Source organism: Acartia tonsa, chromosome 1 (assembly GCF_053477335.1).
Source record: "Acartia tonsa isolate MP-2025a chromosome 1, ASM5347733v1, whole genome shotgun sequence".
Taxonomy (NCBI): domain Eukaryota; kingdom Metazoa; phylum Arthropoda; class Copepoda; order Calanoida; family Acartiidae; genus Acartia; species Acartia tonsa.
In genome coordinates, this window is record NC_137260.1 from 35,817,471 (window position 1) to 35,832,921 (window position 15,451).

Consider the following 15,451-nt stretch of genomic DNA (forward strand, 5'->3'; position numbering starts at 1 on the left):
CCCGTAATGAGGCGACAAAACAACCAGAAAAAAACATGAATTTCATAAATTCATTTTCGTGCTCTTGTGCTGTTTTATCAAGTTAAGATTGTAAAATTATTAGATATACGTCATCTCGATAGTATGTCAGCCACGTAGTCGACATAAACTATGAAATAGATGTCGATGCAATGGTTCCAAGTTTTATTATTACATTTAGGATTGTAACTTAGATTACTAATTAAGAGACCTAACCAAAAATATGTGTTTATTTAATTCTGATAAAATATTGTGGCCCTTGCACAATTTATAATGTTATATGTAGTGAAGCTACTTAATATTTCAAAATGTCTGTGTGTTCGTCCGTATCAAATAAAAAAATGTTTATAGTTATTTTATACCATAAACATGTAGTCATAATGTCAGTATTATATTGTTTGTGTAGGGACAGCAAAAAGTGTTATGTGTGACGTCATTAAAATATGTCTAAATAGGAGGGAAGAGAGGAGAAGTTGGAAAGAAAACCCCTAAGAAAGACATATTATGACGTCACACATGACACTTTCTGCTGTCCTGTTTGTATTTTTTATGTGCATGTCAATGATATTTCACGTAAACCATTGAAATTGTAGATAGACAAAATGGCGTCAGTTTTAAATATTAAGCTACACCAAAGAGAAAATGGTGGCTATTTAAGTTTTACTGCTGAATTCTTTTTTGTAAAAGTTTCTCTTGTTAATGAGCATCTAGTAATTAACTCATTTCACGCCAGACTGTCGACATTTCTGTGAAAGAACCATCTTTTTTTTCTATTGTGATAGTTTATTTTTGTGTGAATAAACAACTAATCAATGAACATCTGCACTTAAACTTAATTTCTGCATATAGTTTTGCGTGAAGCGCTTTCGAATTTTTCGAAGAGGTTGCAACTGTTTTTTACTTGACACCCGCATCGGCTGTTTTGGGTTGTGTATCGTGGGTTTAGAGCCCTGTCAAAGGAGTGTAAAGTGGTTATCTAACCCTGCTTTGGTCTGTATTTCTAATTTGTCACAATTATTAAAAGAGAAGCTTTTCTATAATTAGGGTCGGCACGTCCGTAACGGATAGCTTTTTTCGTTAATTTAGGCATGTTAGAATTGTCCTATCGATTTCAAACTTTGCATGGTGATTCCATTAGTAGTTAGGTACGATTTAGAAAGCGTAGCAACTCTATGATTATTACTAAAATGTCCGTACGTCCATTTTAAACAATGTTGATTTTTTTTACTTTTTTAACAACAAATTTTTTATGTGATCTAATCATCCGATTGATCTGAATTTTGGTATATTGATTCCTGGGAGAACAAAGTATAATGTTATAAGCGAAGCAACTCTATAATTAAGTCCTAAAAATGTAAGTATGTCCATAAACATTATCCTTTATCAATCAGTTTTTCAACAAATTTACTTACAATTTTGCTTTGACTCTATACATTTATATTCTAATTATTCAGTTCTGACACTATACAAGTGTTAATGTCCGTTTGTCCTACCGTTTCAGTGCTTCGCTTTTATGGATGTTGTCATCTTTGTTGTAATTTGTATTTACTAAGGAAGCTTCATTTACGTCCCAGGCATATAAAAGTTAATATTATCATAAAGATAAAGAAAAATGTAAAATTTCGGCGGTTACTGGGAGATTAGAATAATTGTATGTATAGGGAGGAGAAACACCGCAAATATGAGGGAAACAGGTAAGCAAGGTGCGGATTAATTATAAATCTAAAAGAATATGTTTGTGGGGGGGGGGGGGCACAGATTTAGGGTGTTTGGATTAATGGAGTGGAATTTAAAAAGGGGAGGAAAAAATCAGCATACAAATAATGATAAACCATATAAAACAGTTTTATTATTGGTTTCTAAATCAGTCTGAATTTGACTTCCACAAACAAAGCATATCAACATGTCTGGACGTGGAAAGGGTGGAAAAGTTAAGGGTAAGGCGAAGTCCCGTTCCAGCAGGGCTGGACTCCAGTTCCCAGTTGGTCGTATCCACCGTCTCCTCCGCAAGGGAAACTATGCTGAGCGTGTTGGAGCTGGTGCCCCAGTCTACATGGCAGCTGTAATGGAATATCTGGCTGCTGAGGTCCTTGAGTTGGCTGGTAATGCCGCCAGAGACAACAAGAAGACCAGAATCATCCCCAGACATCTCCAGCTGGCCATCAGAAACGATGAGGAATTGAACAAGCTGTTGAGCGGTGTCACCATCGCCCAGGGAGGTGTCCTCCCCAACATCCAGGCTGTTCTCCTCCCCAAGAAGTCTGAGAAGACCAAGGCTTAACAAGTTTACCGTTGATCTGCTGCATTGTACCTAAAAACGCTTTCTTTATAGAAAGTCAAATTTATAACATTTGAAGATATTCATCAGAAAAAATATTTCAACAATTATTAACTTAACTTAATTAGAATGAGGTTACTGCTTAAAACGCTATAACTTTTGGAAGTATATTTGCTAAGTACAAATTTGTTTATTTCACATGTTTCTGAGCAAATATAATCGTTTATTACAAATTAGACGTATTCTAAAGATTAATCTGTCGTCCCATGATAATTAGCTTTTATGTGGGTGGTGGTGTAATATCTCTTTAAAACTTTTACACCACAACAGTAGACGTCCCTGATACTTGAAATTTAAGGCGCCCTTATCGTAAATGAAACACAAGTGCTCCGCTCGCTATGTTTGTATTACTATTCTTGTTTTATGGAGAAAAAGAAAAGAGGGCGAAATGGTTTTGAGATAGTTCATAGAAAATAAATCCCAGTTTATCCCTTTAGGTTTTAAATTCTGAATATAAAATTGGACAATTTTTCTTCAAAGCGAAAATATCTGTTTAAATTTTGTTCTCTGAATAGCAGATAAAAAGGTTTTTATCAGCGCAGCTACTTAACAATTAGGCTAGGTCCTTAAGACATCCAATACGTCACTTTATAAAAGTACTGTAATAGCACTATAAGTTTTGGTGAATCAATAGTAAACTTGTATGACAATAACAAAATTATGGACAATATTTTTCTAGTTAAGAAGTAAACATTTCTCAAAATAAAATGTAAATATGATTTTATAAAGATTTTGTGTGAGTTTTAAAATATTCAGAATTTATTTTGAAAACTGAAATTTGTATTAATAATTAAGATTTATAAAACATCTGTTCTTTGCAAGTAAGTTTTGTATTGGTAAAAGATAGGTTTATAAGAGCGAAGATTGTATACATACATAAATAGTCCATCCATCCGTTGGTCTGATAAAGATAGTTCTAATTGTTGAGGTTAGAATTTTGATATTAAACTATGCATAATGACTCCTGTAACATCACGGTAAAATTTAAAAAGTTAAGCAGCATAACACATTTAAAGCATTTCTTATGAAATATTAATATTATTTCTTTTATTACATATACAATAATTATTTTATATTATACTAGCGACTACGCCCATAGAGGCATCTAGGGGCACTTGAGGAGGGGGAGATGAATTGCAATTTGTTTTTGTTTTTTTTGGGGGGGGGCTAGTTTTCTCTTAGGGCGTTTTCCGATTTTCCTTGTAAGGGTGGTGGTACCCTCCCATAAAATAGTTATAAACCTTCCCAGGACCTATGAGAAGCTACCCTGTTAAGGAGAACCCGATAATTGTACGGTCAGCTAGATTTTATAAAGAAGGAAAAAGCATTTTATTTATTTTGTCTATAAGTTAGTTCGACAATTCTGCGATCTTTACAATCATAGTGCTGTAACTCTATATTTAGGAATGGTCATATGTCCTAATTGTGTGTTTTATTTATTATTTTTCTGCATGTGTACAACTTTGTTCAAATTAAAATTCTATTGTTGTTTTACAAGTTAATGATTAAATGCGAAGCCGTAAAATAAAACTATTTCCTATTTCAGATTAGACTCTTTACTTGATCTAAATTTTAGCAATGACAGTCGAATACATAAGAAGTGTACCAAAAATGTTTTTTTTAATACAACTATGTACAGCAATTAACATGGCTTTGAAACAAATATAAATCAAACATTAGACCCATGTTATTTTTTATGGATTAGATTTATTCTGCAGACATGTAAATGAGACAAGGTAATATTAACAAGATGATTAATCTCTAAATATTACTGACAATCAACTGCTACTATTAAGTCAAAGTGTAGTTAATTGAGTTAAATTAAACATAATATTTTTTTTTTAAATCATTGATTTAATGGAAATATTTTTTTTTCATCTGATATTTTTTTGTAGGTCCACTCTATATAAATTAATTTTTAAAGAAAATCAGGATCTGAAGAAATAAGACAATTGATGATGAATGATATATATCCCCAATGATAATATACGAAAACAGTAAAAGTGTCTGACTATGACGTCAGAAAAAAGTAACAATTAACCAATGAGAAGCCAGTATTCACAATGGTAAAATATATAGCGGCCTCTCATTGGTTAATTGTTAATTTTTTCTGACGTCATAGTCAGACACTTTTACTGTTTTCATAATATACCAACATCTGTAAATTAAATTTACTGGTAAAACAAGTTTGGACACTACTACATAGTTTCTTACCTACTATAAAAATTTTTAAAAGCAGCCAAATATTGTAGTCGACGAATAAGAGAATAAGAGAACGCATTTATAAAACTTTGGGTAACAGTCCAATTTCCCCCCCTTCCCTCCCTGTTTCATACATTTTTCTTAATTCAAATTTCTTTATGAAAAGAGTATTATGTAGATATCCAATTTTTAGTAGCGAAGCTACTCTATAACTTGCAATGTCCGTCTGTCTGTATGTCCGTATGTCTTAGTTTGGGGGAAACGTGATTTTCTCGTGAGATATAGACAGACTTTCATAAGTTAATGATAGAGTAGACTTAATATTTAATTCAAAATGCAAACAGTTTTTTAAGTATTTATTATATTGGATTAAATGCAGTTTTTGAGTAAATAAGATTAGATATATATACTTTATTTAGAAATGGTTAAATATATTAATAATTCAAAACTACTGATTATTTAAGCTGGAAAGTTCTGAAGTAGCAGGATGTCTGTCTGTATATCAGGACACCAAGCAACAGGATGACTGTCTGTTTAATTAATACAATGTATTAATTAACTATGCACTTTGAAGGGGTAGAATATCTGCCTATGCAAACTAGCTAAAGTAATAGGATGTCTGTAAATAGCTGAATTGGTCTTAATAAGACTCGAACCCAAACCAGATAATGTTCTGTGTTAGGACTCTCAATATCAACTGTCTTTAATACATTTTCTCTTTATTCTTTCTGAGAGCAATTGAAGAGTAATTGAGAGTAACAACTAAAACATGTCTGCAAACTTAAATATATGACATCACAACTTAAATATATGACATTTACCCCCTTCTGAAACCATCCAGCTAGGCATGGTTTCACCATCCATCAGGCTGATCCAACAAACTGGGATCAACGTCTTCACTGGGTGAACCCACATCGAAATTAACCCCGGCCTCAAGTCCTTCATCTCCTTCTCCCACTGGAGGAGGAGTGTTCAGTGCCCCTCCACCAACCTCAGCCGAGACACCCACTGTTGCCGCCATGACCGCATTACTCGCTGCAGCAGCCACTGGCCCTCCTACAGCAACCATCACAGCATCATCTACAGCCGCGGCAGTATCATCCACAGCCGCCACCCCTGCAGCAACCGCTGACCCATCCGCCGACATTGCCACCTCCATCTCAACACCACCAGCGACCTGAACACCTCCCGGAACCATCATCACCTCGTTGGTAGCCTCAGCACCGCCAGAAGTCCCAGCCTGTTGCAGCTGCCAATATGCAGCAGCCGGTAAGTCATTGTTTATTCTGCGCCGGATCTCGGACAACTCACTAAAAATATTAGCCAGGTGCCTTTGCACTTCAGCCTCCTTTTGCACCATCTCAAAAATAGCCTCTTGAACCTTAGTTCCTTGCCCTGTCAAAACATTTTCTACCTATTGCCCCACCTGTTGTCCCAACTTGGTTGAACTACTTTCCCAATTATCAGCCACTGCTGTCTGTATACGCTGTACCAGATAAGAAGCCTTTTGTTGTGCAGTAGTAGTTACCATTTGCTGGACTTCCGTATCCACCTTCCTAATACATTCCATCAGATCCTTCTTATGCGTTGCCAACATGTCTTTAATACGTTTATGACCGTCTGTCTGCCAAAGTTTCTGTGCAACGTTCAAACTTTTGACTGATTCTTTTACATCCTCACGAATTTTTTCCTCAACCATAGGCTTTAAAGTTGAAGCAACAGAATTACTGATACGACCTATATCCTCATCACTGAGCGGCGCCAAACCACGTCTGTCATTCTTGCGCTCAGCCTTATTCCTCTCGACTTCCGCACGCAAGTCTGGTAACTCCCTCTTCTGTTTAGGACCCAAAGAATCTGCCCCAGCAGGACGCTTGACCACGCCCCTTCTGGAAGTACCTTCCCCAGCATCCTCATAAGCCTTGCTGGCCCCCTTAGTCCTGACCAACACAGCTGCCTGTTTTGGCACGAACTTGCCAGACCTACGCCGTCCCTCGCCAGAACTAGTATCTGCCACCTTTTGTTCAGGCTTGTCCGTTGGAGGCTCTGCCCAACTGTCTAGCTCCGAACCACTCTGATCACTAGGCAGACGATCCCTGGAGTCAAGCTCAACCTCAAGGCCCACATTGCCAACATTGTCCTCGTCATCGTACTCAGGCTCATACCTGGGCGACTCCACCTCATACTGCCGCCTCCGAGACCCTTCTCTATCATCTCTCCTATACACAACTTGCCGCCAATTAGCTCTATCAGCATCCAGCATCTCAACAGACAGCTCACGCTCCTCCCGCCGTCCAGACGCCCGCTGATACCGCCTCTTGTTTCCATCACCATTTCCTGATAATAATCAATAATTAAATGTTTTAATATTTTAACATTTTGCATATATAAGACGACATTCAAAACGAAATACTTTACACAAATTATATTTATCAGGGATGCCAAATTTAAATTACTGCCTCCCCGAAGGATAACAAGAAAATTTAACGCAGTTACACAGTTTTCCCAAACAACCAATACACAGCAATCCAACCACCACCCCCGCAGCACCAATCACAGCCATAACAAAATGCTGCCAACTATTAGTCAACCAATTAATCGACGTATTATATAGATGTACAAACCAATCTTCTGTAACCTCTACAACAAAAGCATGTGAATTAGCAGCCAATTCCGAAAGTTTAGCCTCTTCCACAGACTCCAACACCTGTCCTATCTCTCCCTTATCCAACAGATGCTCAAAATTCACCGGTACCTCCAGCCAACTATCCTCCAGCCGTTTAGTCTGAACCAGCTACATTCCTGCCCCCTTGTTGCCCAAATATAATCCAGGTTTAACCCTCACAAATACTGGATTTTTCCTGCACTCAACTGCCATCAACAAGGAAACATTTTTAACTAATCTTGTAAACGGTTCTACAGCAACAATTCTATTGTCCATGGACAAAGAAAAATGACCAAGATAACACGGCAAATTCACTCCTAAGGTCACATTCAACCACCTTTTTTTACACACAGACACAAGTTCCATCTCCCCTAGATGTTGTACCAACAAATTTCCTACTTGTTTGATGTTGGAATGAAACAAATTATTCTCCCAACACCCCTGTTCTGCCCGCAAAATCCTTTCCACCTGATGGTATGAAGAAGTCAGCTGTAATAATAAAGCACCATCCTCCTCCTTTCTACGCATCCAAGGAAAAAAATTCTTTTTAGCTGTTGTAATCCACAAAAATACATCCGGAACGTTGGTATGAAAATAATGCAAATCTGTCAGAAAGTCAGAAAACTCCACTTTTTTCCCCAGTTTCAATCCCAACGAAAAATGTGGAGAGATCGCCAACCAACTTTGGCCACCCTGATTACTAGCATCATCTGCCATATTGGAAAATGTAAACAAAGTTAAATTTACAATTTCAACAGTCCGAAAATAACTAAAATGACGTCTATCTTCATGTGATTTATTGTGAACTATCACTCGATCAAGCCCAAGCCTCCCAAGACTCCAGACAATGTGCACCAATGAACTGATCCTCAAGAAAACAACTGTTATCAGGTAACATTGAAATTTGTATATTTTTCAAATAACTTGTAATTTGAATTTCTTGGAAACTATTAGGCACAAAGGTATTATTTAAATAAATACCATCTCCTCTGCACTGAGGGTCAATTCCATACGTCATCATATCATCATACAGAATGGTACCATTTATGAAATAAGTCATTGACCGGTCATAAAATGCTACAGGCAACTGTCGTCCATCTATGTTTAACACCCTCTGTTCCTCCATCCTTTTACAATCTTCTCTAGAAATTAATTCATCACTACTAACCACAGCTGGTGCCCCTAAAGGAATATGACTATATTTGCCACAATACCAGGTATGAACCGTTCTGTCGACGTGACATTGTACCGCAGGCAGAAATCTCACTCCTACTTTTTTTAACAGGTGACCGCTGGTTGTCCCATTAAACTCATGCTGTCCAAACACTGTACACTCTGAAGCTCTCAATTCAGGACCGCCGCCAACACACTCCTTCACTAGCACAGGTACCACGTCAGCCCCACAGGATATTAAATACAATCCCCAAATTAAAAAATATTTACCTGATTTGAATTTATTATTATGACCCGACATTATTAGCTGATAACTGTTCACAAGTCCACCCACAAATATCAACTGAACTAGCCTTTCATTGTAGAACAACTTTCCACCTACTAGCTTTGTCAGCACATATTTGTTATTAAAATAATCAAATAACAATTCATGAACTCTTATTATAATATATTTTTTTATAATATATATTTTTTATACAAGAATAATTATTATCAGTTTTCCTTTCCCTACTTTTTCCGTCCTCGAGTTCCTATCTGAACATGTACCACAGGACCCCCTACCTGAGATCTTAACCTCCTCCCAGTGTCCCATAAATATTTCGCCACCCGTGACCCACTTTTCTTAATTGTCACCAATCTTTCAGGCGTAGATGGCGGCGGCGCCAGAGTCAAAAACGACTGTTCCGATGGAAGCTCAACCTCGTCAAAATTACCCTCAGCTACAGGAGCAGGCACCACACATTCATCTGTCACTCCCACCTCTATTCCTTCGCCTACAGGTATATTTTCTCTATTAATATCCCACTCATTTCCATCCCTTGAAACTCTGTCATTATCAACCACAATCTCACTCTCCTTCTCCTGAACCTCGTCACTCTTTCTTTCCTCTGCCAATTCAAAACCATCATTTTCAGGTGACAAATACACAACATCTTCACTCTCTCTCTCCTCTACAGTTTCCCTCTCTACAGGCATATTGTCCACTTCCAAAAATATCTCATCGGAAGGGCAAATTTCAGGTAAAGGAAAAACGTTAAAATTAACCTCCTCCCCTAAAACCTCCGTTCGAGCATGAATTTTTCGAATTTTATCTCTAGCCACAACCTGATTTTTCTTGATGGGATTATTCCCAAAAGGTGCCAATTCATACAATGCATCCGAAAATTTCTTAACTACAATAAAAGGCCCCCCATAAAAAGACTGTAATTTCTTGGACACGTCAGTCTTCACAATATTGAAGAAAGCATAACAAACATCTGTCACTCTCAATGCCTCCTTCTGTACTCTGTGTTTATTTTGAACCTCTAAATATAATTTGGATTTCGTAGAAATTCTCTTAATTATGTCCTCCATATTTTTCAGAAATTCCAAATACGACCGCGAGGATGAAGATTCAACAGACGGAGCTGGTGACAGAAAATCAAGGGGAATACGTGGCTGATGGCCGAAAACCAGAAAAAATGGAGAATAACCAGTTCTTGAACTCTTGGAGCAGTTAATCACCAACGTAGTCCTTAGTTCCATGGTTTTCATCTACTTTCAAAGCAGCATATAAACTCTGATTTTGTCTCTCTACAGGATTCGAATTTGGATTCCTGGGGGGAACTAGAACAGTATCCACCCCCAATCCTTTCATCACCCCCTTAAACACACTGCTTGTAAAATTTGTACCTCTATCCGATCTCAAAGCCCTAAATAAGCCATAGGTAGGTACAAAATTTTCCAATATAGCCCTTACAGTTGTTTCAGTTTTAGCATCAACTAACGGACATGTAAAGACATATCTGGAAAATAAGCAAACCATGATTAAGACAAACTTAACCGTCTGTCCCTGATGATAACATGGAGTCCAAGGACCAACCAGGTCCACTGACATATTAGCAAAAACTTCACTACTTTGAACAGAATGAGTGATAGGTGAAACATGTTTAGGATTACTTCCAGCCTTTTTCAAACATGTAATACAACTTCGCATTCTCGATTCCACAAACTTGTTCACGCCAGGCATAAAAAATCTCTCATTTATCTTACGTATTGTCTCCTGAACACCTCTATGTCCAGAACCATATCCACCATGAGCTGAATCAAATATATCATTATATAAGGAAAGAGGCACTACAGGCCTCTCAACAAAACCCCCTTCGGCCAAAGGCTGTCTGAAAATTACAACCCCCTCTAGCACATACATATGGCCAATAAGATTGTACAATAGTTCTTTTCTGCCCGATAACTCAGCCCTCTCATAAGAAGACAACTGTCTCCTTTCCAATATCCATAACCTTATTTCATTTAGAATCTCGTCCTGCTGAAGACTACGTTGCCAGACAAACTCAACATCCACCTCATCCTCTGCAGAATGTACTTGCATAATGGTATAGATTTGATCCAGAAATGGTGAATCATCCAGGTAAGGATCCAAAATTTTACTATCTGTCTCTCTACACTCCTGACAATCCTTCAGTTGATGTTCCTTACAATCTAACTCAGTTCTCGACAAATAATCTACGTTCACATGCTTAGTCCCCTGTCGATGGATAACTGTAAAGTCAAAACTTTGCAAGAAAGTTATCCATCGATAGGTGACACCATTTATTGATCCTTTAGCCCAGCGTTTATAATGCACTAATGAAATACTGTCTGTCCAAACCAAAAATTCACGAAACCTACAAAAGTGTAAAAAATTCTTTAGTGTATTATAAACGCTGGGCTAAAGGATCAATAAATGGTGTCACCTATCGATGGATAACTTTCTTGCAAAGTTTTGACTTATAGGACTAGCCATATCTTGCCAGGAATGTATGGATTCTGTATCAGTTATTTGGACGATCTGATCGTATTTTCATCCAGTCCAGAGGAACATGTGGAGCATCTGCAGGCGCTGTTTCAAGTTCTTAGGCAGGTCAACCTGAAATTGAATTTAGATAAGTGTGATTTATTGACTAGAGAATGCCATTATTTGGGGCATATTATTAGTGCCGATGGATTGAAAATGAATCCTGCATATTTGGAACGGATTAAGGATTGGGGCAAGCCTAGAACAGGGAAGGAGTTACAGAAGTTTTTGGGATTTACCAATTATTACAGAGGATATTTTGCTGATTATGCCAAGAGGTCGTGCATGTTGGATAGTCACAGGAATGACACTATAATTAAGTGGACAGAAGAATTGAATAGAGTATGGACTGAATTTATGGACATGTTTAAGACTGAGATGTGTAAAGGCTATCCTCAATGGGATAATCCTAATCTTTTTATCGTGGATGTAGATTATAGTTCTCAGTATTTTGCAGGGATTATTTCGCAAGAACAGGATGGTGTAGAAAGAGTGTTCGGTGTCTGTAGTAAAAAGTGTAATGCTGCTGAACAAAATTACCCTTCTTATAAAGGAGAATTAGGTGCATTAGTATATACACTAAAGAATAATTATTATCAGTTTTCCTTTCCCTACTTTTTCCGTCCTCGAGTTCCTATCTGAACATGTACCACAGGACCCCCTACCTGAGATCTTAACCTATAAAATAGGACTAGACCAATCCGAGAAACCCTCTTCAATAATGCCGGCGTTCAACCATTTGGTTAACTGTTCTTTCAACTTAGCATCGTACTCTGGATTCAACGGAATATTTCTGGCCTTCACAGGTTTAGCTCCAGGTAACAATTCTATATTATATGTCATTAATCGACAATCACCAATATCTGAATCATTCATTGAAAAGATATCAAAATTTTCCAAACAAATTTTAATAATCTTAGGTTTCAATTCTGGATTTTCTTTAATCATCTGGTTTTCATCTAACTTCAATTTTTGAATAATAAACTGTACTCGCTCATGCATTTTTTGCCCCGACAACTTTTCTGGCTTATCCAACTCATTAATTGTTTTATTACAGGTGACATCTTGATTATCCATGACAAAACAATGCCCCATCTTCACATTTCTCAGCAAGGTAATAGGTTTTATTGACGCATTAACTACATTAACCATGCAGGACCCATCTTTCCATGGCTGATACACTCCCTCAATGATCATAATCCCATTACCACTTGTCATATTAGAAGAATTAGGTGACACATACCAAAACCCATCATTCTTTAATCCAGCCACATGCACAACAGCTGTAGATCCTCCAGGATAAAAAATAGTTTTGTCCAGCAACTTCACATTATACTTCGTTGAATATAACTCTCCAAACCCACCCCCCTCCTTTATCCCTGGCAAGGTAGGTTTAGATGGAATTTCAGAATTCATTCGTCCGGACAAAATAGGAATTTTCTGTATCTCTGCCACCACCTGTTTCTGTAAACAGGAATTAATAGGAACAGATTCCCCACAAAATTCAAATTTATCCTCATCCAAACAAATATTAATTTTATTCTTTTTCAGGAAATCAGATCCAAGATTCACTAACCTACTCGTTACCTCAGGTACATAAAATATCTCCGTAAACACAGCTTGAGTTCCAGCAAATCTAAATTTCAACTCGACATATCCAATAATATTAACTTTCTTTAAATCTACTGAATACGCTGATAATTTAGCAGGACAAAACCCAATTCCATGTTTATCAAGAATTTCTCTAGATATTAAAGAATTAAAATTATTTCCTGTATCAATAATTCCTAACTCCTCCACCGTAATATCAGCCCCTGGCACAAAAAATTCTAAATCCGCACAAATAGGCATTTTCGTTATCTTCAAAAACTTCACGATCTCTTGAAAACCCTAGTCATTTCTATCAATATACCTTCGAATTAAAATCTCAATGCAGTATTACAAATAATTAATATATCCATGTTAATTAATTTTAAATTTTAGATATATATCATTCCACTACACAGCAGTCAGCCCTCCGTCCGTCACCAGCCGCCAACATACTGTTCGATTTATGAAATCCTGTACAACTTCCAGACTACCGGCATCACACAGCTACACACCAAGCCTTTTCTCATACAAGTAAGTACCTCTCAAAGTTTTAATATTCACTACAACTTTGCATAGGTACCTATCAAAAATATAATATATAGTAGATATATATATATATAAATATATATATATTGTTTTCATTGACAGCCACTAACACGATCACACCTTGACTGAAGAATAAACAGGACAGAAATACTTTATAAAGTTGAGAGCAATTATCTGAATACAAAACAGCAAAATTAACAAATTACACATAGCAAACCCAAAAAATCAACTACAGTACTATAGCCTATATAATGAATACGAATAAAAGAACGACCTATAAATTTCATCCCAAAATGAAATTTATATATCGAATCAATCATATCTATTACATAGGATATTGCTGAAAATTGTTCCTAGCTATGTCAGCAATCATAGCCTCATACTGTTTCTCATCTCTGCTCTTTTCAGAATCCACAACAGGCCCCACCTGATTGACTGTCTTCTTCAGAAACTGCTCAGGTATTACCCTATTATTAGGCACTCCAGGACCTTCTTTCTTTTCGTTGCCTGCTGAGAAAAACCTAGCTTTGGTCTTTCCTATGCGAGAATCAGGAGCTGGCGGCTTACCGTCCCTCTTCTGCCAGCAACTAGCCACTACATGACCTTTTTTCCCACAATACCAACAGATCATAGTTTTAGCCTTCGAATTCAGAGCCCCAATCACGTTCTCAACCTGATCCCAAGGAATATCATCATCCCCTTCAATCCACGCATTATTATCGCCAATCTCAGTCCTGCCCTCCAAATCAGATACATGCACTTCACTGATTACAGGCCTAGCTTTTACCTCCCTGGAATCCTCTAGCTTCAACCCTTCCATAGCCTGAGAATAACAGGACGTTACATTTTCAGGTGAAACGTGTCCAGAACGAGCCCAGCTTATGTAATGCTGACCTCTGCGAATCAAATAAGTCAAGAAAGCGCTGTAATCTTCCAGGTAATGCATAGATTCAATGAAATTAGCCATATCTCTAGCTAGATCAGAAAACAGCAAATTCTTAGCCACATTATTATAGAAATCACGCCAAGATTGTCTAGAAATTTGACCAGGATGCATAAGCCTAAACAACCGTAACTTAGCATTGAAGAACCCATCCACATTTTGACCATTTTTCTGTTTCAGGGCATAAAAGTACTCAGTCACAGTTTCAATATCAGCAAAAGGTATCACCAACCTTCTTATCAACAGGTAATAACCTAAAGCACTTAGAGAAGCATTGGCTTCCGGCGTAATTAGCCTCCCCATCTTCTTTCCTTTGCACTCAAATATCCTATTGTACAGAACGTCCTTGAAAAGCATAGGATCCTCCAATTTTGCGAACCGAGCAGCCCTCCATAATGATAAGAAATAATCCTCAAAATCAATGTTTCCATCCCAAAATGGAGCATCCCGCACAAAATCACTATCCCACTTGACTCCTCTTACAAGACAAAACTCCTTAAACTGTTCCTCTACAGTCTGTTGACTTACACTACCGCCGGCCACCTTTTTATAAGCCTTAAGCACTTCAGCCCTTTCCTCAATTAAAGGAAATATATCCAACAATTGATTCTCATATTCGGTCAAACAACTCTCACGAACATTCATCCAATTTCCATTCCCAACTGGACCCAAAAACTCAATCTGCGAAAACTTCAGATGTCCAGGAGCACTTTTTACCCTTTTAGCCTCGAAATTGGTAGAATCCAATTTAGCCTCCACACTCAAACGATTAATGAAAGATGCATTAAACGAATCATCTCCCGTCAATTTGACTGCAGATACACTAGCCCCCATACTTGTCTCATACAAAAAACCGCTAATATCCCCATCCGGTGGCAGTTGCGCCACCTTTTTCTTAATAGTAGCCAATCAACATCATAGCCTAACTTCTTATGCTCATCAGAATTCTTGAACTCTTTCACCTTATTCTCCAGCCGTTTATTCGCCGCCGTTAGCTTATCCACCTGACCCTTGACAGTCGTATGCTCCTTTAACATTGCCCTAACATATTTTTTTATGCTTTCAGGCACAACATCATTCTCCACATCGCCCAACGCCGACTCCACATTCGCATTGGCACCTGCACCAACATCCTCAGCCACA

General features: G+C 37.5%; 1 protein-coding gene across 1 annotated transcript; it reads left to right on the plus strand.

Annotated features, from left to right (window-relative positions):
* Positions 1-1,893: 1,893 nt before the first annotated feature.
* LOC145332975 (histone H2A-like) lies at positions 1,894-2,359 on the plus strand. The gene has a single exon (XM_080178114.1). It carries the CDS (start codon positions 1,922-1,924, stop codon positions 2,297-2,299), a length of 378 nt encoding a protein of 125 aa, XP_080034240.1. The 5' UTR covers positions 1,894-1,921; the 3' UTR covers positions 2,300-2,359.
* Positions 2,360-15,451: the final 13,092 nt, after the last annotated feature.